The following is a 26,056-nucleotide window of genomic DNA, read 5'->3' as shown; positions in this document are numbered from 1 at the left end:
CTACAATTTTAGGGTTTAGTTAGCCTTTATCGACCCTAATATAGGCCCACAGTTTATTGGGACGACCCATGCGACCCTCGAACAAATTTCAGAACTTTAGGCCCACATGTCCGTGTGGCTTGTCCGTGTGGCTTGCCAGTGTGGGCCTACACGCCCAGATTGGTCTTGCTCATATGGCCCACAGGGCCTGGCCCAAGATTCCACACGCTTGTGTGTCATACCTGTATGGGCCCACACGTCTAACTTGGCCAAGCTCGTATGGTCCACACGGTCGTGTGCTGCGCACGGCCATACTTTCGTTGACCACACGGTCGTGTCTCGTACACGAGGGACTACTCGCCCATGTGGGGTCGATAGTACAGTTTTTCAACTTTTGCTGAAACCTCATTTTCTGTATTTCAGGTACACACATGGTATGATTTCGCAGCAAAGGCAATTCCAAGACCACTAGAACCTAAAATTGATACAAAATACCAAGTCAAAACTGGAACGAACGCAAAACTAAGAACCCTTAAAGCTGAGGTGCACACCCTAAACGAACGATGCTCCACAACAGCTAAATCGCTGAAGAATTAAATGCCTCTTGTGATCCCCTCTAAACCGTTCAACAGCAATCACAATTAATCCAGCATTCAAATGATTGTAATGTACTCTCCACAATAGAAATTTATGAGATCATAACGAGCCTAGCAAAAATAAAACTACTTACAGAATACCCAGAAACAGATCGATTACCCCTCCACACTTCGATCAAAAATGCAAGAACAAAAGAACCCAAACTAAAAGAGAAAGAAAAAGGGCGACAAAAGATTGAGAAGAAGAAGAACTTGAGAATTTGGGAAAAAGGTCAAAACAGGAGAGAGAAAAGAATTCTTAAAATAAAATCAAAATAAAATATTTTGATAACTCCCCACTAACCCATTACATCTCAACCACCTCATAAGTTTGGCTTCACTGAAACTCTAACGCATAGCGAACAAAAATATAACATCTTTGCTCACCAAAAGATTCAAACACAGGACTTTCAACACACTAAATCCTTACCACTCGAACCAACAGGTTCATTCTGATATGAAATTACAGGCAATTAAGTATAAGCCTACTAAACAAAGATAACGCTTAATTCCAAAAATAACAAAATTTGCTAAAGCTAAAGCTTGAACTTAGGACCACTTAGACGTTCTCAGAACACTTGACCACTGAAGCAGATACACATTATGTCAAATTTACACAGAAGCAGAAATAGGAAATATTGAGGCGTTACAATAACTGAGGCATAAACATTTCAATCCGTATGAATCAATCCCATTCAGTGCCATTCAATCAAACCCATCAATTACTTTTCATTTACATCATTTTTATATCATATAACCATTTCCAAATATAGTACATATCATCATTCATTCATTTCCTTTTTGCATTAACCAATTAACCCGATGAATTATAATAAATAGATACAGATATGCAGGTACCTAACATATTAACACCAAGAGTTTCAAAAATCATCAATGGTAATATTTTAAAACTTTAAAATTTTACAATTTTACAATTGATCCTATCTGGCCCAACAAAAGGGTGAGGGGGGAATGCTTACAATAATATTAATGACATTATTTGATAATTAAATCCGAAAGAATTCTAGATTCCACGTACCTTTATCCGTTATCATTTAGCTAAGTAAACAATCCAAAAAAGTAGCCTGAGAAGGAATTTGCTTAATTAAAGGACATGGTCCCGAAATCTAAGGATCTTCCTAACATCGAATAATATTTCCATCACCTACTAACCATGCTAAATGATCCCGAAGTAGAGCCTAGACCCTGGATAAGCCTTTCCAAAGAAAAGAGCATCTATTCCTTGAAATATTTTTCGAAAGTCTCTCCTTCATGCTATATTTAGAACAAAGAACCTAAACCCACAAGGCATTATCCTTTGCAACTAGGTTGAAACCAAGTTTCATTAGAAAGAAAGTATTTTGACTCCACAATTGTTTAAGTCCAAGGCCACCACAACAATGCGATTGAAACACTGAACCCTAGCGAATAAAAGACATATTCTTCCTACTGTTGGAACAACCCCAACTGAACTTTCTGACCATGTGTTCAATCTCCTCACAGATTCCTTTAGGAATCATCATGGACTGCATAAAATAGGTAGGAATTGATAGCATAATCACTTGCGCTAAAGTAGCTCTGCCTACTAGAGAAAGTTGTCAGGCCTTCTAGCTCTGCAATTTGTTTCGAACCTTTTCCACCACAAACCTCAGGGTACTTTTAGTGACTTTTCCATGCAACAAAGGAACCCCTTAATAATATCCCAAATTCTCCGTTATTTGAAAACCAAGCATATCATTTATCATTCTTCCTAGATCCTCCCCAACTGCACTTGAGAAAAAAATATTCGTCTTTCTAGCATTAATCCTATGGCCAGAGAAAGCACAAAAATGCTCTAAAATGTCTTTAAGTAACCTGACTTGTTGGACATCTGCTTTGCTAAAAATAACCAAGTCGTCTATAAAGTTAAGATGAGATAAAGCCAGTCTAGAATGAGATAGTCGAATAGGACATCACTTGCCTATGGAGACTTCAAAATTAATGTCATGTCCAAGCAATTCCATGCATAGTTCAAAGAGATAAGGAGATAGAGGACAACCATGTTGAATTCCCTTGACAGGCCTAAATTTCTTTGTAGGCACTCCGTTCCACAAAACTTGCATGGTAGAATTAGAGATAGTAGACGTAGTAACATTCTTGAGAAAATTTGGAATACTTATAGCCTGAAGTGAGGCATCAATAAACTCTTATCGCACTTGTCATATGCCTTCTCCAAGTCAATCTTAACATCGTCCATTGCTTATTATTACATTTGTCTTTTATAGAGTGTATGATCTCCTGTGTTATAATGGTATTATCCGCAATACTCCTACCTGCTATAAATCTTTCTTGCTCTTAAGCAATTATTTTGTGAAAAATAAGATTAAACCGATTGACTATAACCTTTTATAACCAACTTGTATAGGACTGAACACAAACTAATTAGGCGAAATCGGATAAAACTCTTTGTTAACTTTGGTATTAAAATAAAAATATTTGTTTTTTGCAAAAATTAGATAACTATCATATAAAGTTTTATTTAAACAAATCTAAAAAAATTATTTGTCCAATAAACACTTTTTTTTTAATAACTAACTAGCTAAAGAAATTTAAAAAAATTAAGTAGATTAAAAAATATACTAGTGAAATATTTAAAGGTCGTTTTTCAATAATTTCATCGGATCGCAAAGGTCAGCTTTTAAAATACTTAAAAGTTGTCAATTGACTTAATTAAATATTTCAGAAATTAAAATATTACGTAATAATCCCCTATAAAATTTAAAACCTTTCAAGAAGGGTAATTTTAACTTCATCATCATTTTTAGTATTTAAATACACTATTTAATTTGAATGATAAATAATGTGGTTATAGTTTTTTTTTTACTTCATTTAAATTGAATTGAAAATATTCATGCAATAATTAGTAATTAAAATTAATTTAAAAACGTAGAAAAATAGAATTTAAGACAAACTACTATCACAATATCTATATTACAAGTAGTTTAATTATTTATAATAATTTTTTAATTTCAATTTTATATGTGAAAATGAGATTTATTTTTTCTATTATTAATATTTTACAAATATATATATATAACTTTTAGACACCAGCTAAAAGGAAATGTACTGCACTGATAGTTTTCAAATACCACTACAATATATATTTATCAAATCAATTATTTACATTATATAGAGCAAAATGAAAATCTGTCAAAGAAATCATTTATGACCACTTCTTAAGTTGTTTCGTTGAAAACGCTAATTATAGTAATTCACATTTTACAAATATTACGGTGTCCAAATGCCAAGCATTATTATTATATTTGCAATTTAATTCTATTATTGAATTTTAATAATTGAAACATATTAATGATATTGTAGCAATTTAAAAACAATGAAAATATAAAAACTTTTATCATGGGTATATATATATATAATGTTGATTATAATTCTATGTGTTAACTTGATGATCAATAATATTTACCGCTTCAGGGGTATTTGAGTTCAAGTCATACTAATTGTGTTTGTTATTTGGGTTTTATCTTATTATTGTAATTCGCCAAAAAATATATATTCACCTTAAATTAGAAACAAACACACGAAATCTAACCATTTTTAAGTAACGAAACAATTATTTAATATTTTGATAATATTCTTAATGCTAAACATTTAAAATAGTACTATAATAGTTTATAATTTCTTAAAAAACAAGATTACTGATAAATTAATTAAAAAAAATATTCAATACTATTTATAAATATAACTAACAAATGTAAAAGTTTATATGAAATTAAAATATAATACTATTAAAAATTTAAACCTGTTTAACAACAGAATTGATTTTCCAAAGCATTGTTAAAAATATATTTTTAGAAAGTATAAAAGAAAAACAAGGTTATAAACTTTTTAAATTGTTTAATTTTTAATAATATTTAAAACTTCAAATGTATATATTCGAAAGAAACTTTTTTTAAAAAAAAGTATTGTTTAGCATGCTTACATTTACTTGAATAAAACATCTTAATCAAAATGCAGGTATGTTTGATTTGGAAGAAGATTCTCAATTCACTAATCCCACCGCTTACCATATTACTTTAATAAAATTCGTTGGCTTGCAATCTTTTTTTTTTAAGGATAATATAAAATGTTTAATGTAGTATTGGTTTTTCGAAAATATTTAATATGATATTTAAACTATCAATTTATGTATTATTTAATACTTGTACTATTACAAATGTCCAATGTGGTATTTGACCTATCAATTTGTATATTATTTGGTTCCTGTACTTTCTTAAAATGTCTAATGTAGTACTTATACTTTAAATGTGTTCAATGTGATACCTAAACTATTGATCTGTAAATTATTACAGTACCTAGAGTTAACACCCGTAGTAAATACTAAATCAACCAATAAAAATTCGACATGTGAATTGTTTTTGTTCTAAATTATCAATTCTACATGGATAATATAATATTATGTGAAAAAAAAAATTGATAGCAGAAATCATATTATTCAACCTCCCATTCAAGCTCACTAACTTGAGCTAAGAGACATAAATTTTGAGAAATTTTAGCTTATATAAATTTTGGAAAATATTAGCAGCATTTAGGGTTTTAAAAAGTTGAAAAAAAATATGACTTAAAAATTGATGTTTTTTTCCTTTTAAAGTTAAACTTATATAATTTAGGTTTATTTATTTATTTTAATTTAATTTAATCCCATTCCATTTTTTTTGTTTTATTTATCTTTTCACATAACATTTGTTATATTATTCACATGGGATTAGTGATTTGGAAAAAAAATTCACCTGTCTAGTTTCCATTAATTGGTCTAGCATTTATTAAGGATGTTAACTCCATGTATCATAATAATATTATATTGAACATTTTCAAAGTATAAGTACTGCACCGGACATTTTTAAAGAAAATGTACCACATCAAACATTTTATGAAGGTATAAATATCAAATAATACACAAATTAATAGTTCATGTATCACATTAGACATTTTATAATAGAACAAATACCAAAAGTGACATAATCCCTTTCTCTTTAATATATATATATCCTTTATATAAAATTAGTTGTATGGAATATATTTATCTTCTTGATATATATAATCTAAATTCGTAATGATGAAAATTTTTAAAATTTTGAAATTTTAAGTGTTTAGATTCGAGTTTTATCATGTATATTATGTATAGGTTTTTAGTTCAAGATAATTTTTTTATCAGTAGAGTTAGAACGAGTTGTGGATCCATCCATATTTATAAACAACTAATCTAAGTCTATTTATTTTTCAAAATCTAAGTCTTAGACCTTGTCTATATAATTTTTATTTTTAAAACATTATTATTTTTATTCAATATGCAATAATTATATATGTTATCTATTTTATTAAAATTTTAAACATAAATAACTTAACATATTTTTTAATCTTTATTTTAGAGTAGTGGCTTTTTTACTAAAATAAATTAAAAAAATTATTTATCAAAATAGGTTGTCAGCCCGATTATATACGAAAATGGGGTGTTTTTTTCATTCACGCCTATCTGACAAGAGCGAATGATTATTTTATATTAATTTTTTTTGTTTTTTAAATAAAATTTTATTTTTTTTATTTTTATTAAAAATATTTAAATATATATACAGGTAAAATACGGTTTAACGGGTCAAAATACGGGTAAAAAGGAATCACGCTGTCGAATAGGCGCGATTAATCGCGCCTGGTAGATAGGCGCAAATGGGCAGCCCAAACAGTGCCCCTTCAGCTGCTGCATGCTGCCCACGGCGTTGGCCCTGCTGCCTGAATAGTCCCTCCCTGCAGCCTCTGCATGCATGCCCCCCTCCCCAGCTCCATAGACCAGCAGTTGTTGCTGCCCATGTTACCGTTTAGTCCCTTCAATGGGAAAAAGTTGCAAATGGGGGACCTTATAAGTATGGTCCCCCAAACTCCATCCACACACCGGAAGAGAGAAAAAAAAAGAGAGAAAGGAGAAGAAAAAAAGAAGAAGAAGAAAGAAAAAAGAAAAAAAATGTAATGTATTTTTAGTAAATAATTTTGTTTATAATTTAAAGATTTAATTAAGATATTGTGATCTTTTTGTTATTAATTATTAATTATAAAATATTTATGTTTAGTGTTTATAGTTTTGGATTAATATTTTGTATGAATGTATTTTTTTGTTTTTTATAATTATTTTAAAATTAATTTGTTAGTAATTTAGGATTATGTTAAAAATTTTTGTGTTTGTAATTATTTTAAAATTAATTTATTAATAATTTAGGATTAAGTTATAAATTGTTGTGTTTAGTTTAGTATTTAGTGAGTTTAACATATAAGTTTATAAAAAAAATAAAAATCATTTCATTTTGAAAATGAATTTGGACAAATGGTGTTTAAGGTCATTTAAATTTTTTAAGTTATTATTAAGTATTGGTATGTTATTATTTGATTTTAGGCCAAACAATGAAAATTCATATTTAGCCTAAGCAGATGTGGATGCTTGCTTACTCTATCTTGCAAATATTATTTAAAAATACTCTGTTAAGATATCATATAAAATGTAACTAAGTCGAAAAGCGTAAATCTAAACTAGGCTCAAAGTAAATCAAGCTATTTGATTCGTAAACATATTTAAAATTGAAATCTTTAATTTTATCTTTATGTACATATTTGATACAAAATATATTCAAGATTTTTATATATTTAAAAAATCATATCTTCATATAATATTTGAATATGTATTAGATTACATATTAAATCAAAATTTATAAATTAAATTATACATTTTAAGATTTATCTCAAATTTATTCTCAAATTTCTACTTTATGGGAATCGAACTAGCTCATTCAAATTCAATAAAAGTAATAATTATGTTCAAAAATTCTTATTTCATATTTTTCCACGATCAATTTACAAAGTCTACCACCATGTAATTATAGTCAGCAATATTTCTAATCTTTTTATTCTTTTTTTCTAGATAAGGGCACATCTTTATTACATCAAAAAGTAGATAAATAAACCATCAAAATTAAGTCTGATTATTGAAGAAGCATAATATCGACTCACATATTTAAACAAATATCGAGCCCATAAAGAATGATTATTATTTTTATTTATTTGAAAATCAAGTTAAAAATTATACAAACCTATTTTTTTTAAAACTTTAGCATATACATACAATATGATTGGGACCATAAAAGAAACAATACGATTGGTAACTTTCACCTGCTACAAAATCTAGAATATTGATATTGTATTCACCAATTATAGGAGCATAACAAATACTTCATTTATATGCCGTCTAATTAAAAACCTCTAAATTTATAAAATTATCATTTGATTTAAGGATTTGAGAATTACCGGTATTGGAAAAAGTTATAAAATCTTAATTCAAATAACTATTATATATAATTAATTTTCATGTGTTTGATTTTTCAATAAAATATTTGAAAAAGTTATAAAGTATTTGTTATGTAGTGTAATTTTATTTTATTTTTTATTTATTTGACAATTTTTATTGATTTATTAAAATATTGACTAAATTTGTTGTTATTTTTATAGATTGTTTGTTTGAAAGAAACTAACCAGGTATGTTTCTATTTCTATTTTTATTTTTTAATTCGTATGTTTTTATGTTTATATAGTTTATATTAATTTTAATTATATTATTATTGTAATCTAACATAATTTTTTTTATTGTAGGTAAATTATGGGAAATTATTAGATATTTTTCGTGTTTTGTTTCTAAAATTTAAAATAATTTATTATATTTTTTAAAACAAATTAAATGAATTCATTGTTTTAATTGCAGATTTGCAGCAAATGAGTTATTTGATTAATAATAATAATCACATATCAAGTACTATTAATGAGATGGTAATAAATTTTTTATTTGATACTCATGTTATTTGCGGAATTAAATTATATTGTATTAACTATTTTGCTAATTTAATAATGTCAGGGCCAATACCGCGTATTAAGGGGCCGTGTTAATAGTGTAGGGTTTCTGCCAAATGAACGCCTAATACCATACTTGGAATTAGCCGGGTTCGGTTCAGCGGCATTGGTCCGGACTTTTGATCTGGGATACGACTTGATTTCCACTTTAGTCGAGCAATGGCGTCCGGAGACCCACACGTCTCATTTCCCATGCGGGGAGTGTACCATCACTCTAGAGGATGTTGCACTATAGCTCGGGCTTCCCATCGATGGGAATGTGGTCACGGGAGTAAGTTTGATCTCTAGGTCGGCTACCCTTTGCTATGAATTACTTGGACGCTCGCCAAGTGAGGGGAAATTTACCAGTTTGAGGTTTTCATGGCTAAAGGCCTATTTTGAGCATTTGCCGAGTACTGCCAATGAATGGGAGGTGATGCAGGCTGCTCGAGCTTACATTATGCACCTTATAGGGGGTGTACTCATGCCAGATGCAAACGGCAGTATGGTTCAGTTGATGTACTTACCCCTATTATCCAATTTGCATAACACCTGTTCATACAGTTAGGGGTCTGCAGTGTTAGCCATGCTGTATCGCGAACTTTGTCGGATGACAGATCCTTCTGCGATGGACATAGGCGGATGGCTCATACTACTGCAATCGTGGGCACTTTACCCGATGCCATTCTTGACATCCATTAGTCATCAATCATATATATTTCCACTCGTTAATAGGTGATGAATTTTTACTCGTTATAAGAATTGGTTGACTTTTTTTCAAATTATATTGTTCTAACAATTTGTTTTCCTTAGATGGAGCACTAATCCGGGTATCGAGAGGTCGTACACGGTTTCGATATATTGTATAATGATTGAGAATCATGCTGGAAAAGGGGTAAGTTTTTCCAATATAAACTTAATTTTATTATTTTATCTCACTCTACCCGCATTAATAAAAAAATGTTATTAACTGTGCAGTTCGTTTGGAAGCCGTATTTCGTTCTAGAAATTATGGCGGTTATTCCCTCATCTGCCCACGTCCACTCAAACCTATGGTGCATTAGCGCACATGTTATCAATTTTCATATAGTGGAGTGGTATCATGGTGATCGAGTACTCCGGTAGTTCGCTTGCATACAGTATATCCTGACACTGCCAGTACAATTGGGGGATATCCATTGGACGAGCAAGAGGGGGCGTATGGAAATAATTGGGGAGAAGTGCATGAAGAATATATGATGATGTGGAATAACCGATTAGGGAGGGTACCTCAGATGGATCGTACTTTGGATCTACAGCCCTCGTTAGAGTACATACAGTGGTACTGTGAGATAGGGAAACCATTTTTATTTGGTGGGCCTCCGCATACGACACGAATTGGGCAACCGTTTTCAGATTCGCATCACGCACCAGAGCCAGAGTCGGAACTACACTCTGGAGTTAGTTCTTATCATCCAGATTTAGGGGGCAATGACTATTTCCCAGGCTCGTTAGACCACAGATATCATTCAGAGTTTGATATCTTCAACCCACTACCACATCAGTTCTCCAGTCATCCTGGCTCGTATCCACCTCAGTGCTCCGTTCCTTTCAGCCCGTATCCACCACCGTATTCCACTCCTCCCGGCTTAAGTTCATCGATGGCGTTTGAGACATATAATTTTTCATCTATGTTTCGCACACCCCCATATATGGATGAAGAGAATGTTAATAGTCATAATCACCCGCAACGTGAACGTCGAGCTCATATACCCCTAGAACGACACCATCAAACCATCAATTTTAGGGGATTTTGTAATATAAATAACTTCATATTTATTTATGTAATGAATATTTTGGCATTTTAATTAATAATTTAATTTTTTTTTGCAATTTAAATAGTTAACTTTGTATTTATGTAATGACTTTATTGCCATTTTATTTATCAATTTTATGGTTTTTTTATTTATTATTTAAATAAATAAACTTTATACTAATTATGTAAGTCAAATTAGATTAACTGCAACAAATTGTTGACAAATTTGTGATTCAATCTTTTTAACATATCATGAACTACATCTCAATTTCTACCCGATTGCGACGATTGTCCAACATGGTAGTTTCGAAGTGGGCATTTACTTCGATTATGACCGGCTAATCTGCATACGCCACACAGCTTTCCGTCGAATTTCTCCCTAATGTCCATTTCGTTATAGATTCTGGATAATTGCGGATGACCTTTCGGGTTCCTACATAACCCTTTATGTGAAACAAGCTCGAAGGTCGTCGGAGGTACCTCCCAAGTAGATAGGTCAGGAAGCACGGGGAACTCGTTCTCCCAAACACGCAACGTGCGTTCGAGGGTGTACACTTCATAGATAAATTGTTCTACATTGAGTGAAACTTTAGCACAAGCTGCCACAACATGTGCACATGGATAATGAAGTGTTTGAAACCTCCTGCAATCGCATCGTCTGTTTCGAAAATCAACTCCGTAGGATCTAGGTGGTATACCGGGTCGACGACAGATAGTCTCAGTAACTCAAAACGTTTTATTACGTCATGAATATACTTCTACAGTCATTGACCTCGCCATCCGACGGTTTGTAGCAATTGCATCCCTGACATCTTCTACAAACACGTGTCCCGCCTCCATTTGGCTAACTTGTTGTTGACCCATTCTTGGCATCAAGGTAGCCAACCTGTAGAATGTAGCTGAGAAGACAGATGAAATTGGAAGATGTCGTGTTTTTAACAACACAGTGTTGATCCCCTCTACCAAGTTTGTGGTCATTTGACCATAACGAAAGCCCTCGTCAAAACTTTGAGCCCATTGCCACGGCTCTATAGTACCCAACCACTGTCGGAAAGATGTGTTTGTTTGACCCTCCATGTCGCTCTCAAGTCGAGTCAGTCTTTGACGAAAAATGTGTGGCTCTAACTCATGCGCTGCATATGTATTAAGAAAAGATAAGTTACAACACTGCCCTAAAACATTAAAACTTATATTGAAAAGATAAGGTAATATTTTACCCATTCTCACAACTTGTCTCTTCTAGTCTGCATTCTTATAATCTCGCTGGAAGTTAGCCGTGATGTGCCGGATACAGTAAATGGATCTCCATGGCACACCGGAACGCTAATGGCGGAAATTAATCCTTTCCCTCTATCAGAGATGATGCAAATATTATCGTTGCTAATAACATACCTTCGTAGGTTGGTAAGGAAGAATTCCTACGATTCCATGTTTTCCTTATCGACGATGGCAAATGTTATCGAGAGCACGTTCCTATTGTCGTCTTGAGCAACCGCAAGAAGTAGGATCTATGTATATTTTCCATATAGCCAGGTCCCATCTACTTGCACAAACGGCTTGCAGTGGGGAAATGCGCCCACACATGGATCAAACATCCAGACCATTCGATGAAAAATTCTTTTTCCCGATTGTAGTTGGTTATCCGGCCCATAATAAGGTCGTGTCTGCAACTCAATGACAGTCCCCGGCACGTACTCCCTCATAGCGGCTATCCATCCCTGTAACTCGTTGTACGATGCATCGAAACTTCCGTACAATTATTCCATTACCATTTGTTTAACTATTCATGCCTTTCGGTATGATACTCGATATTGGAATCCTGCCTGCATTTTGGCAATCAATACCGAAACTTTAATGGTAGGCATGTCTTTCACCATTGGCATGATACACGTACAGATAGTTTTTGAATCAAGTTTTCGATAATCTTCTGTCATACGTGTTGAAGTGAATGTGTGAGGCCCAACAAATTTTCGTATCTCCCACATCTGCGACTTCTGGATAAATACAGATCGTATCCGCCAATTGTAGCCTTCCGCCGACCTCCAACACTCTCGAATGTATAATGTCGGTTTAGACGTTACAGCTTTATAGTCTACTGATATATTCATGCTATACCACTTAATGAAAAAAACGCATTCTTCCTTACTTTCGAATCTTTGGCCCACGAACAACTCCTCAGGATCAGAATATACAGCCATCCGGTGAACAGGTAGTATTTCAGGGTACTCTAGAAACTCAGCTGCATGTGCCGCATCGGGGTTTATCCGAGACATGTGTACCCCAGGATTATTGTGTATCACAATACGATGAACCTGGTTCCTGACTGAAGACGCGTTAACGTTTCTATGATCATTCACGCATTCGTCGTCAATATCATCCGGGACCTTGTCTACGTCAGGATCACTCTCACTATCGACTTCGTGATCAGAAGGATCACTACTATGGTATACATCATCACCAACCACATCAGTCTCGAGTGCAGCATTAAGATCAATATCGATCCCGTGTGTAGTTGATTGACTATCAACGTACGATATCGGAACCACCATACACGGCTCTTGAGCTCTATCTTCTTCACCTAATGAAGTGGGATCTTCAGTTGCCTCTATATCAGCTAACTCAGCAAATAACTGAATCGGTGTATTTTGGTTGCTTTGAGTCCCACAATAAAGAGCGACCATTGTCTCCACGTCTTCATCGTCTACGAGATCCATTTCGATGAGTTTTATGGGATCCGTCGAAACTGGAAACTTGTAGAAAAGTTTCGACATCTTTCTCCCACAACGTCTATAAATTTTTTCACTAATTTTTTCCTTCATATCGTCAAACGAGATATTTTTATTAAATCTCATTGCTATTTGTTTGCGACATTCAAACATACATCCCACGGTTGTTGCCAAAATTTCTCCATCGAAAAAAACACATACAAAAAACTGATTCTCCATCTTCAATACTAGATCTGTTAAAAAAATTTCAAAATTTTCAAAACAGTTTCGAATAGCAAAAAAAAAATACATAAAATTTTTAATGCAAAAATTTTCATTCATAAGCTAACAAAATTAATAACCTAACAAAATAGCTTTCAAATAATAAAATTACTAACAAAACTTTACATTCTATTTACAAAAAAATATACTAAAGTACCTTATCCTCCTCGTTTTCTTCTCCATTCTTTTTTTCTTTTCCCCTATCTTCTTATTTCCATTCAACTTGCTATGCTAAAATTTGTGTATGTGTTCATTTGATTTTCGGGGGTATATATAGGGGAAAAGGTAAGCACGTGTGGGCCCCACCATTTGCGCCTCTGATATAGGTACAACCATTTGCGCCTCTGAGGTAGGCACAATCATTTGCACCTCAGAGAAAGGCTCGATTAGTCGTGCCTCTCAAGTAGGCGCAACCTGTATTCGTATTTATATGCGGGTCATACTGACCCAAAAATAAAAAAAATAATATTTTATTAAAAAAACAAAAAAAAATTAATATAAAATAATCATTTGCGCCTGTCAGATAGGCGCGAATGAAAAAAACACCCTATTTTCGTATATAATCGGGTTAACAACCTATTTTGATAAATATTTATTTTTTAATTTATTTTAGTAAAAAAGCCAAAGTATAGTATAGTATAGTATAATATATTTAATTTAATATGATATAAATTACATACTATATATAAAACACAAAGAAAAAAAATCATGTATTAACTTGTATGAAGCTATGATTAAAGCTCTTATCAGATACCTATTTGGCAAGAGTTAAACCCATGTTACCCATTCTCATCCCCAATATGGTATAAAAAATCATATTATAAACATGAAAACGAGTTAACTCGAACTAGGTTGAGCTTCGAATATTAAAACTCGAGATTGGCCTATAGATTTAAATGAGCTTGATTTTTTTTTCTCAAGCCCATTTTGAGGTATTTGAGGCGCGTAGTACAATCATTGAACAAATGTAGTCTCTAGATTTATTTTAGTATAGATATGTTTGTGATTAGTTGTGTATTATGATAGTAGTTATATGGATGTATTAATAGTAGTTAATTAATCCTAAAAAGAAGTTCCTTTTATCTATTCCATCTTCTTAAATAATATTCTCCCTTAGGCAGGTGCAACCACTAAAATTCTTCATATTTGTATTCAAAATTAGATAATAAAACCACCCCTCCCTATTTCTTCTTCACGCAGCATTTTGGTTGAGTAAAATCCAATTCACTTCGAGAAAGGATTTTAAAGTTAAACTCAATTTTAATCAAGTAAATGATGAAAAGGTCATCATGATCCAATGCCTAGAAGATTCCTAGATTTTGATTTTCATCATCTTAGTTCTGTAACTTAAACAAAACTGTTACTTTTTTTGAAAATAAAATTTCTCAATTTTAACTCATACCCAACAATAGAGTTATGCGGTTATTATAATAGTTAAAAGGCATCTCCAATTTTATGGAAAATTTTATTTAATTATTCATTTAATTTGTTGTATTTTTAATTTTTTAATTTGTATATATATTTTTGTCAAATCACCTAAAAATGGTTGAAAAAATTAATTTTTTTTTGTTGATGTGCATACACGTAGATTGCCATATAGATGACACGTAAATATTTAATTAATTTTTTAAAAAATTAAAAATTAAAAAAATATATAAAAATTATCCTTAAAAATTAAAAAAACATTAAAATTATTTAAATATGAAAATTATAAAAATTATTTTTTAAAAAATTTAATGTAACACTCGGATTGCTAATAACCCAGAAATTTAGAATAATTAAGGGACTAAATTGAAAGAGACTACAAGCTGACGGCCTATATTGGAAGAAATAGGATAGCTAGAAATCGATTTGGACATGGTTAAGATTCAATTTTGGTTCGGTTAGGATGGAACCCTCCATTTCCTTTGTGGGAGACATTATGATTAGCAATGGACAGTTCTTCTAAGGTCAATGTTAGTGCTTGAAGGGTTATAAATAGCAAGGAGATGGCTACTAGAGAAGATTTTCTTCCCAACTTTGTTTCACGTTCTCCCGTTCTTCAACTTCTTTAGTAGCTCGAAGAATGAGTAGCCATGGATAGTTCTACGTAGAGCAAACTTCATGAGGATAGAGCTGAAAAAGTAGGGAAATCAGCAAGTGGGTAAGGTTCTTAACCCTTCTAAGTACATAAAGTAAAGTTTATAGACACCAGAACTATTTTAAGGGTTCTACATGTTTTTGGAAAAATGAGTTTAAGTTAGGAATATGGAGTATAACCCATGGTTTTGGTTGGAATGCTTAGTTGCTGCCAAGAGAATGGAAGCTCTAACGTTCAAAGTTAAGTTATGGGAACGATAAGAATTTATGTGAGTTTCTAAGACTTCAATCCTGCAGTCAGGTTTAATACAGTTTAAGCATGCTATGGTTACATAAGCATGAAAGATAATGACATGAGCATGCATTCTATGACTGTGGGAAACCTCAAGGGGATGAGGAGAGAACCTATTAGTTATCGCCTCGAACAAAGCTCTAGGCCTTGTGGAGGGAACACTGCAATGTTCAATCATCAATGTTAGGTGGTGTAAAGGAGGTAATGGGATGATGATTCAGGAAATAAATCATGGAATAGTATTTACTATAACAACGGTATCAACTGATCCTTCAAGGCAACACCATGACGACGGTATATGGCGTAAGACCATAGATGAAAGACGTCATAGCAGTCTAGTATGTGGTATATAGCATAAGACCATTGATGAAATATGTCATGACAACACGGTACAAGGGATAGCTATATGACGTAAGACAATGGATGAAAGACGCCATGGCGGCAAGGTATAAGGTAATTGGTATAAGACCATAGATGAAAGACGTTATAGAATCTAGGTATGATGAGTAAAACCATGAATGAAAGACGCCATGGCATCATAAGATAGTACGCTAGGATGGCAGATCGGTGTAAGACCATGGATGAAATACTCCATGGTATCTACAGAGTAAGTCCACCCGGATAGCAAACACGAAATAGAGGTCCGCCAAGACAGTAAACACGAAACAGAGTAAGTCTACTGAGACAGTAAACACGGGTAAGTCTACCGGGATGAGAGAAAATAGATAAGAAGGGTATAAGACCATATCTTGGCTACAGCAACCTATAAAGTCCACTAGGAAATAGATGCAGAGGGAAAGTTAGCTAGGACCTCAAGTGTGGGATATATGACCAGTGCACTAAGAACAAGAAACCACGCGGGTAGAAAAAGAGTTAAAGAAAAAGTATGAATATTGGTAAGTAGACCTCGAGAAATCCGCCAAAAGTGATTAAAGTAATAAAAAGAGGTAAGGATTAAGACATTGGCGAAGACCCAACAAGAACTAAAAGAAGATAGGTCAAGTGAGAGTAGGCTTTGTTAAGAAAATGAATGAAAGAAAATTATCCAAGGATCACAAGATAGGATCCGCAATCAAGAACCACTACGAAGGGTGCAAAGAAGGAATCTGAAGAAAGTGAATGCCCTTGTAAGGAGAAAGTCTGGTGCGAGAACTCCGCCACAATGACAGCAGTAATGAGGGAACAAGCAAATGAGATGATAGACTCGTATAGCCATATGACAATAAGTTAGTGGTTCATTTCGAGGACATGTAAGGTCCCAAGTTAGTCATAAGCATAAGGTGGATTACTGGAGTAATCCTACCATGATTATCAATAGGATAGAACAAGAACAGGTTCACCAAAATGGTGGGTCATGTTGAAAGGCAACACAATATGGAAACGTCAACGAGTCTTTTGAGACTATGGTATGGAAAAAGGGAGTTTGCTAAAGGATTGATTCGACTAGGAAAGTTCGCCAATGTAGGTATGACCTAAAAATACGTAGGCAAAAAGGCACGAAAGCTAGTATAGAGGAACAACATGGCAAGGCATATAATGGAGTAAGATAAAGGTCATAGAGGATAGAACTCACAGTTATAGCGAAGTATCTGGGATACGGTCAAGTAAAGAGTTTAATCAGAGGAAGTTCTTATGGTAAGCCAAATAGCTCGAAGAATCGGGTGAAGTTTATATATAATGTTGTGTGGGAACTCACTAAGTTTATTTGAACTTATCGCAGTGTGTTGATGTTCGCAGGACTTGAGAGAATGATCAAGGACTTCAAGGAAAGACCAAGCCATATGGAACGATGAGATCGAGAATCGTGCAAAGTTTAAAGTCATACACATAGGAAAGGGGTACCACTGGAAGCTTCACCACAATATCAATAATAACGAAGCCAGATAGCACACCTAGAATCTATATTTTTAGGACTGCTAGACCTTAGCTAAGTTTTAGGAATTTCTTTGTAAACAAATAGTCTAGTTAGGAATTGGAATTGTAAGGAACCAATCATTTAGCGGATTGAGGCCTTTGATGTAAGAATTATTATTTAAATTTTACTATTAGAAAAGTTCATATTTAGGTTGTCTTATAATAGTTAAGTTAGAAAAGTTAAGAATAAGTGAAAATTAAGAATAAGTCCATTTGTGACGCTTTATACCTGGATTCGGTGGATGGGTTAGGTATGAGGTGTTACATTTAAAAAATAATTAAATGCTGACATGTTATTCACGTGACAATTCACGTGTATGTTATGTCAGTAAAGTTAAAAAAGTTAATTTTCTTTCATTCATTTCAAGATGATTTGACAAAAAATACAAATTTAAAAAATTAAATGAATGACTAAAATATTTTTTTTTGTAAAGTTAAATTCAGAATCATTACACCTAATTATTGAGCTGAGGGTCACTTTTTAAATGGACTCTTACTACCCGTGCTTTTACCATTTTATTAAACAATTTTTCACTTAAAATTATATTTCTGATTTTGTTTGTGATTTGTGGTTCAAGCCACTTCAACTTTTATAGGATTTAGCTTTTTTTCATTCTTAGATATAATTGGATATTTATTTTAACTCAAATGGAATCATTTTTCTCCATTAAAATTTCTTTTCATTCCACCCAATTCTACTCAATCCATATTTCATGTTTCACATTCAACCCACATGAATCTCTTATGAAACAAATTCTGTAAAAAAAAAAAGGGGGGGTGGATTTGGTATCTTGAAAGAAGCTGGCATTTGCTAGTGTTCATGTTCCTTAAACCAAATCCAACTGGTAAAATTATTAATAAACTAATCAATGTTCTCTCTCTATATAATGCAGTTCCTAATTCAAACCCAAATCAATTCTATCATATTCCATATCTGTTCCATAATCAATTTTAATTACGATTGCAATGGCGAGGACATTAGTATGTTTGGCTGCCACTGCCATGTTGGTCCAGTTAGCCATGGCAGCAAATTACACAGTTGGAGGTGCTAATGGAGGCTGGGATTCAAGCACTGACCTGCAAACTTGGGCTGCATCACAAAAATTCGCAGTAGGTGATAATCTGAGTAAGTCACATGGAACTATCTGTGTATTACATGCTGTTATGGTGCTTTAAAATTGATCTTCGAGTTGATATACCGGTTATTTATCTGCAGCTTTTCAGTATACTCCGAACCACGATTTGGTTGAAGTTACAAAGGCGGACTATGATTCGTGCCAGACGAGTAGCCCGATTCGAACTTATACGGACGGCAACACAGTTGTACCTCTCACTTCCCCAGGGAAACGGTACTTCATATGTGGAACGCCTGGACATTGTAGCGAAGGGATGCAAATTGAGATAGACACACTAGCAACATCTCCTACAGACCCACCCTCGGCCTCTCCAGCTCCGGAAACTTCTCCCTCGCCAGCCGAAACTCCGGAATTGGCTCCGGAAACTTCGCCTTCTTTCCCACCATCCGTGTATCCAGCTCCCGAAACTTCTCCCATGCCAATGGAAACCCCGGAAATAGCTCCAGAAACCTCGCCTTCTCTCCCACCATCCGTGTATCTGGCCCCCGAAACTTCTCCCTTGCCAACAGAAACCCCGGAAGCAGCTCCTGGCAGTCTATCTTCTGATGTCGTTCCTTCAATCGAATCGCCTGGAACCTCATCTTCTCGCAGCGATCTTTCACAACAACCACTTCCTTCATCAGCTAACACGAACAGCTTCCGGATATGCCTCGGATTCGGGTTTGGCCTTATGTTAGTGGTGCTTTTGGCACTCTAAGCCTCAGGAGATTACTTTCTTTGGAAGTAACCTTCAAGTAATGTCATGTATGTGAATTTCTTTTCTATTCTGTCCTGTGTAATGCTCGATTGTGTGGCTCATTTCGGAAATGGATTCTTAATATTTTATAAAATGATTGTGTTTTTGATTTGAAGAAGCAGAAAGCGATGGAAGTTGGGTGTTTGTAGACGGAATGTGTAGCACATAAACAATGTGACATTCACAGGCATAACATAAGGAAGCATAAGAAGAATCGATTGCAGCAGTTGAAACCAAAAAGCAGTGGCATGTCAGAGATAAATTTCTTACCATAATATGAAAGTCACCCATTCTCAATTGAAAATTACCTTTGAATTAACTGGCTAGTATATATATATATATATATTGGTGAAAAACTGGCTAGTATTTTACAAGCATTAAAAAAACACCAATCTTTTACAAACTTCTTCAAATTGATAAATATTTACATTCTAAAGCTTAAAAAAAAAAATAAGCTACCAACCTTGAACCAATTAATAAATAAGCAAAAACAGTTTCCACTTTCCACCAAAACTGCACCGCAACAGAAGCATAGAAAATTAACTTTTTTCAAAAAATGAATAAATTTTAAATGTTTCAACTGAACATTGATTAAAAATTAAAAAGCATAGCAATTAAGAATTTTTAAAATTAAAAATTAAATTTTAATTCGTTTTGTTTAAATCTTTAACTTTATTAATTCAATCTAAATCTTATTTGTTTGCAACATATATTTTTATAAGTATATTTTGATCGAGTTCTATTATTACTATGACAAAAATTTAAAAAAAAAATTAATGTCGATGGTTTGCAATCAAACTTAAAATTTTAAAATTCAAAAAAATAAGAAATATTAAATTAATAAGTAATAATTAATAATAAAATTTAATCAAACAAATTTAACCACTACCATTTAAATTTATATCAAAATTAAAAATCTAAAATTTAAAAAATATACAGTAAAAGTTACCAACTCAAATTCCAAAACTTAATTTATATTACACACTATTTTGACAAAAAAAATTCTCATGTAGTATAACGGTTGGTTTTTTTTTTCTTTTTATGATGAAATTAGAATTTAGTCTTAATATTTTTATTTTAAAAAATTTAGTTTTTTTTTATTTTTTATATTTCAAAATTTAGGTTCAACAGTTAATATTATTAGTAAGATTATTTTGTTAAATTCACGTTTATTATAATGTCATTTTTTAGTTATATTCTTACCAAGTGAGTATTCTTTTGTAATTTTAAAATGTCACACTAACAAATTTAATCAAAAAAATTAATGGTGTCAATAATTAGACCTAAATTAAAAAAATTATCAATATTAATAATTGGATCTAAATTTTAAAATCTAGACAAGACTAAATTCCAAAAATAAAATTAGAATGAATAAATTATAATAACCCTGTAAAGAATACAAAGCCTGACATGTTTCAACTTCAAAATTAAAATACAAAACCATAAAATGTCAAAAATGGAGTCATTAACAGAAATGGAGATGCGGGGTATCGATCCCCGTACCTCTCGCATGCTAAGCGAGCGCTCTACCATCTGAGCTACATCCCCCTGATGATAAATTGCCATTGGTAAATCCTTATTACCCAATTACTCCCTGGGCAAAGTTCATGTACTCAAGGAATCTGGAAATGGGGTATCCGACTTTAAAGTTGTATTGATGAACTGTTTGGAGTTTTGTGGATCCCACATCTGTTTTTTTCTTCTTCTTTTCTCCCTCGATTTCTGGTATGGTGAGTTTTAACGCTCCTTTTTTATGAAATGACAAAGTGTAACGCTTGTTTTGATTATTTGCAGTAGGTGGGTCAGTTACTGAAAATATTCCCTTTTTCTGGTGTTTATCTTCTGTATTTTTTTTAATTATAATTTCTGTTCCATGTTTCAACAATTTCCGTTTAATTTTTCTGATTTATGGTACTTTTATATGTGCAACGGCGTTAAACAACTATCTCATTCAATGAAAAAGATGGATGATTGTGTTTGATGGAGATGGTCACAATTAGATTTTGATGTTCAAAAAAAGAATTATCTTAGTCATTGGAATAATGGGTCTTCTCCAGTTTGCTGCTTGTCCTTTCACCAGTATAGGATGGTCATAGCACAAACTATTATACTAATGAAATACCTGTTCATTAAATTCTATGGTTTGTTTAGATGAGTATATTGATGTAGAATTAAGGTCCTTAATAATGGAGCTAATTTGGTAACACATGGTTTTTAATTAGTGGTCTCAACTCAACTAGGAGGTTACATAATTGGATTCTCTCAATGCTATTTAACGCTATGTAACTGTTACTAGCCAAATGTTGTAAAGAGGAAGTCCAATCTTTAGGTGAAGGTTTATCTGAGTTGATGAGATATGTGAAATGACATTCTAGAACAATGGACTGTCGAAACCGAAGTGGTCATAGGAGTTCTTGGTGAAAATTATGTCTTGCCTGCCTTTAATCATTGATACCGAACATGGATTCCTTCGAACTGCTGAACTGTACTTGTTTCGTTAAGAACGAATCTTCTTTTACGATTTGTACGGTTTCATTACGGAAATGCCACGCGGAGCATGTCAATCTGTTGGTTTCAGTTGGCAAACGCAATTGCTGCTTTTTTGGACAACACCCATCAAAGCCTCAAACCATTCTAATGATATTGTTTTATGTTTGCTTTAGTTAAATTCTAATTTTAGGTTTATATCATTTAAATTTATATTTGGCATAGGTACAATTTTCTCCGGCGTTTTTACAGTGCCTAAGAAAACCCCTTAGTGATTATGATTGAGGGACTTTTCACCATGCCTGTTTTACCTTCTTCAGTGGCCCCAAAATTTAATGCATATGCTTCCCTTTTCATCTTTATAAACTCCATTTCTCTTAGTAACCTACAATAAAATTTCTTCCTATTCCATTTTATTACTCAATTTCCTTTCATAATGGCTAAAAAGATGAAGAGAAGTGGCAATTCTAGGTCTTGGCGGATTACTTACGTAAAACGTAGGGAAAGCGTTCTCAAGCAGCCCGCTGAATTATCTATGTTATATCATATAGATGTTGGACTCATGATGTTTTCTCCTACTGGTCAATTTACCAGTTTTGCTCACAAGGGAAGGTTGATGAAGAATCTCTAATAGATAATAATGTTATTTTTTTCTATGTTCTTGTGTTTTTTAAGTTTTAAATGCATCTTGTGATAACATTTTTCTTATGCCTTCTATAGGGTCCAGGATATCTTTCTTCGTTACTTGGACCATAATGATGAACATAAAGAGTGTCTTTTTGATCTTTGCTATTTTTGTTTCATAAAGAAATTTTCACAAACAGCTAAGCTGAGGGTTTACTAATATGTTTGCATTGTCCTTGTCTGTGTTTCGGCCTCTGGTTATCCCCATATTGATTTCTGTAACCTCTTGAAAATGAAGCGGTAGTCTATATCTCTGTCTCTCTTTTTTCTCCTTTGCCCCAATTTTCGAGATTGTTTTTATCTTCCTATTTTGCCTTCTATTACTTGTGCTTACAGGTCTTGTACGAAAGCTTGAAGCGTTTGAAGTACGAAGCAGAAGTACTGGATAAATTAGGAAGGTATCATGTCTTTTGCTCCAAACATGCACATTCTTTTTTATGCTTTAATTTATTTCTATCTCACAGTCGTTCTTTCTATTTTTTCACATGATTTATCTGCTGTTAACGCAATGCATGTGCAGCATAGAGTTAAAACAAACTCTGACTCACTTGCCGGTCTTTTGCTCCCTAACGATGATAGTTCCGATAACTTTCCAGTTTTGCTCTTTTTTTCTTAGGCTCTTGAGAGAAAACTCGCTGATCTCAACTGGAAAAAAAATGAAGCCGAGAACAAGATGAGGTCATCAATTTTTTAAATATTTTCTTGTAGCTGGGAATCTTGACTATTGCTTGTGACAACTTGGTATAGTTTCTTATATGTTTCTCTTTAACAGGTCTTATAATCCTGATATGACAAAGATCCTCACAATTTCTGAAGCTGATCTCCACCAGCAATTTGTTATGGACGCAATTCTACGAATTGAAAAGTTGAAAGTGAGTATATTATATTTCCGCTGGTCATTTTTCCCCTGGTCTAATGAAGGCTAATATCAGCAATCTTATTCTTCTTCTTCTTTTTAACCTGTAAAATAAAAAGTTGCTTGAGCAAAAGGTTTCACCTGCAAAGCCAAATCATGTTGACGTAACTTAAAGAAAATGGGGATAAAACAGGGAGGACTCTATCTAAATCAATTTCAAGCATTTTCTGTTTATTGTAAACAGCCAATTATTGTTACATGTAATTATTCCTTCCATGTTTGATTTTTAGATGTCAGGTTCAACAGCTGAAGGAGCTGCAAGCTCAGGAACAGAGAGGTATAAAATTTTGTCTTTTCCATATGGTTCCATGAAACTGTAAATTGTCAACTCAAAACTTATGAACGCTGAAATGAGTTTTGCCGTCGTATTATAGGACTCAGCTAGCTGATGATCACAATGATGAAAACATCGAACAACCGGAACCTTCAGCAAGTGAAGGTCACTTCTTAGAGGTGCAAGTTTCATAGAAGAGCACAGCAATGTTGCGGATACCAACTTAAGTTTCTCTAAGTTTATATGGTTTTCATAAAAGCAAACCGTTGTTAATTACTTCGGTCTAGTCAAGCAGTTGTTCCCTTTATTAACAGTGTCGAGGGTTTAAGGTTTAAAGCCCTCTTCTTAGGTTTCTTTAAATGTATGGATATAGAGTAAAAAAAAACTCGGTAGGGTTGCTAGCAGTTCTTGCTATATTGTACTCCATGTCTGAAGTCTGAGACTTCGAAAATAGTAAGTTTTTATTGTTATTTTGAATATGGTTTTCTGTAGACGTTCTGTTGAAAATTATCTTGTCTGTTGAAAATATGGGTCGACTGATGCGACTGCTGGGTCGTTCCGTATTTAATAACAGTGACTTTAACCTATTCTATTAAGCCGGTTGCAGAGATGGCTTTTGGTGGAACTGTTGGTCAGCCTTGCTGCCTGGGTATACCCGGACCAGTGTGTAACTGTATGTGGTAATAGGCATACACTGAACAAGGCTCGAAACATACTACAGCTTTTAACTATACATCTTTTACAAACGAACTTTATAAGAAAGAAAGTTCTACTTCATCAATATTTGCAATTTAAAGCTGAAGTTAAATTTCACCAAATACAAGAAAAAAATTGCACTATACAAACTTACTATTTTGAAACAAGAAGAATTGAAAGAGTAGAGAAGATAGAAACTGAGAAGAAGAGAATTCAAAGAGGAAGAGAAAATAGAGAATTTGGAGACGACAAGTGAATGAATCTGGTAGAATGAGATTTCACCTCCATTCCTTCTATCTTTAACTGAAATGAATGAGGTTGCTAAAAGCCGTTACAACCAACTATAACAAATTTCACCCCAAAACGCCACGTTTCATTAATTCCCCTGCACCAGTCGATCCATGTCCTGAAGGATGAAAAGAAGGACACTTCATCCGAAGATCATGAAAATTCTCCCAAGTAGCATCCTCAGAAAAAGCATTAGTCCAATCAACCAACGATTTTGTAACTGCACTATTCCCTCACTTCACCCACTTCCGTCTGAAATCCGAGCAGATTCTTTCACCATACATCCATCAGATGCAACTATAGGCAACTCAACTAGATGCACAACAACTCCCTTGAGTTGAGAAACATGAAAAGTGGGGTGCACTTTGGACCCTTGAGGTAACTGCAACCTGTAAGCTACCTTGCCTACATTGGCCACTATTGGGAAAGGCCCGAAAAACTTAGGAGCCAACTTTTGGTTGCCTCTTCTTTTTACTGAATGTTGCTTGTAAGGCTACAGAGTGCAAAACTTCTGAATTATTGATGAGAAATTTTTTTAACACACGAACAGAATACGAATAATTACTTGATAGAGGCTTCAAGGCATAAATGAAGTTACTATTTTTAAGGTTCTATTTGCGCACTATGCTTAATATGCAAAAGAGTTTGAAGATATAATAAAACATTGGAAAATTTGTTTTTATGGGAACTGAGGCAATTCTTAGTAGATAAAGGTGGAGAATTGAATCATAAAATTATAGTTTCATATTTTACTCCATGAGACCTTTATAACGGTATATTATATGCTCAAAATGGTTGAGTGATTAATGAGAAATTGATAATCAAAGTAAGCTACTTGGAAATATTGTAGAGGAAAAATAAAAGCTTAGATCCCACATTAGTTAAATATTAAGTGTGAGATGTATTTATATATGTAAACTCTCTTAAAAGATTGTTGTATAACTAAGCTTGTAATATTATCTTGTGTTCAAAAAGTGTAGGTCCAAAACCTAATCGCACGATATAGGCGATGAGAAATGTCTAAACCAATTTGGCTTAAATGGTCTTATAGATATTTTAGCCTAAGTTGTCCTTGTAATTTAATTAAGTGATAAGCACGTTTGAATTGTTATATAATTTCGATTGTTAATTGGTTTAGTAGTGAAATTTGATAAAATCGCCATGAACTGAAGAAAGTATATATATACACTCCCCTAAAAGAAAAAATGACTAATTAATAGGGTCAAGTCTAGTTTTTT

General features: G+C 33.2%; 2 protein-coding genes and 1 non-coding gene across 5 annotated transcripts; 2 read left to right on the top strand and 1 right to left on the bottom strand.

Moving 5' to 3' along the window:
* Positions 1–18,332: 18,332 nt before the first annotated feature.
* LOC107894936 (uclacyanin 1) lies at positions 18,333–19,913 on the top strand. 3 transcript variants are annotated; one of them, XM_041084913.1, is made up of 3 exons: positions 18,333–18,727; positions 18,818–19,481; positions 19,596–19,913. In XM_041084913.1, the coding sequence occupies exons 1-2, from the start codon at positions 18,568–18,570 to the stop codon at positions 19,432–19,434; spliced, it is 777 nt and encodes a 258-aa protein (XP_040940847.1). In that variant the 5' UTR covers positions 18,333–18,567; the 3' UTR covers positions 19,435–19,481; positions 19,596–19,913. The 3 variants fall into 3 exon arrangements, with proteins under 3 accessions (XP_040940847.1, XP_040940846.1, XP_016675591.1); XM_041084912.1 differs by having other exon boundaries at positions 19,590–19,913; XM_016820102.2 differs by lacking the exon at positions 19,596–19,913 and having other exon boundaries at positions 18,334–18,727; positions 18,818–19,588.
* A 1,035-nt stretch (positions 19,914–20,948) lies between these two features.
* Positions 20,949–21,021, bottom strand: TRNAA-AGC (transfer RNA alanine (anticodon AGC)). Its single transcript has one exon. It is a non-coding gene; the product is annotated as a tRNA-Ala (tRNA).
* A 1,375-nt stretch (positions 21,022–22,396) lies between these two features.
* On the top strand, positions 22,397–23,260 carry LOC121212272 (agamous-like MADS-box protein AGL104). The gene is made up of 4 exons (XM_041084718.1): positions 22,397–22,572; positions 22,681–22,795; positions 22,981–23,049; positions 23,165–23,260. The coding sequence occupies exons 1-4, from the start codon at positions 22,397–22,399 to the stop codon at positions 23,258–23,260; spliced, it is 456 nt and encodes a 151-aa protein (XP_040940652.1).
* Positions 23,261–26,056: the final 2,796 nt, after the last annotated feature.

The sequence above is a fragment of the Gossypium hirsutum genome, chromosome A13 (assembly GCF_007990345.1).
Source record: "Gossypium hirsutum isolate 1008001.06 chromosome A13, Gossypium_hirsutum_v2.1, whole genome shotgun sequence".
Taxonomy (NCBI): domain Eukaryota; kingdom Viridiplantae; phylum Streptophyta; class Magnoliopsida; order Malvales; family Malvaceae; genus Gossypium; species Gossypium hirsutum.
Note: the sequence above shows the minus strand (reverse complement) of the source record. Positions and strands in the feature narration are given on the sequence as shown.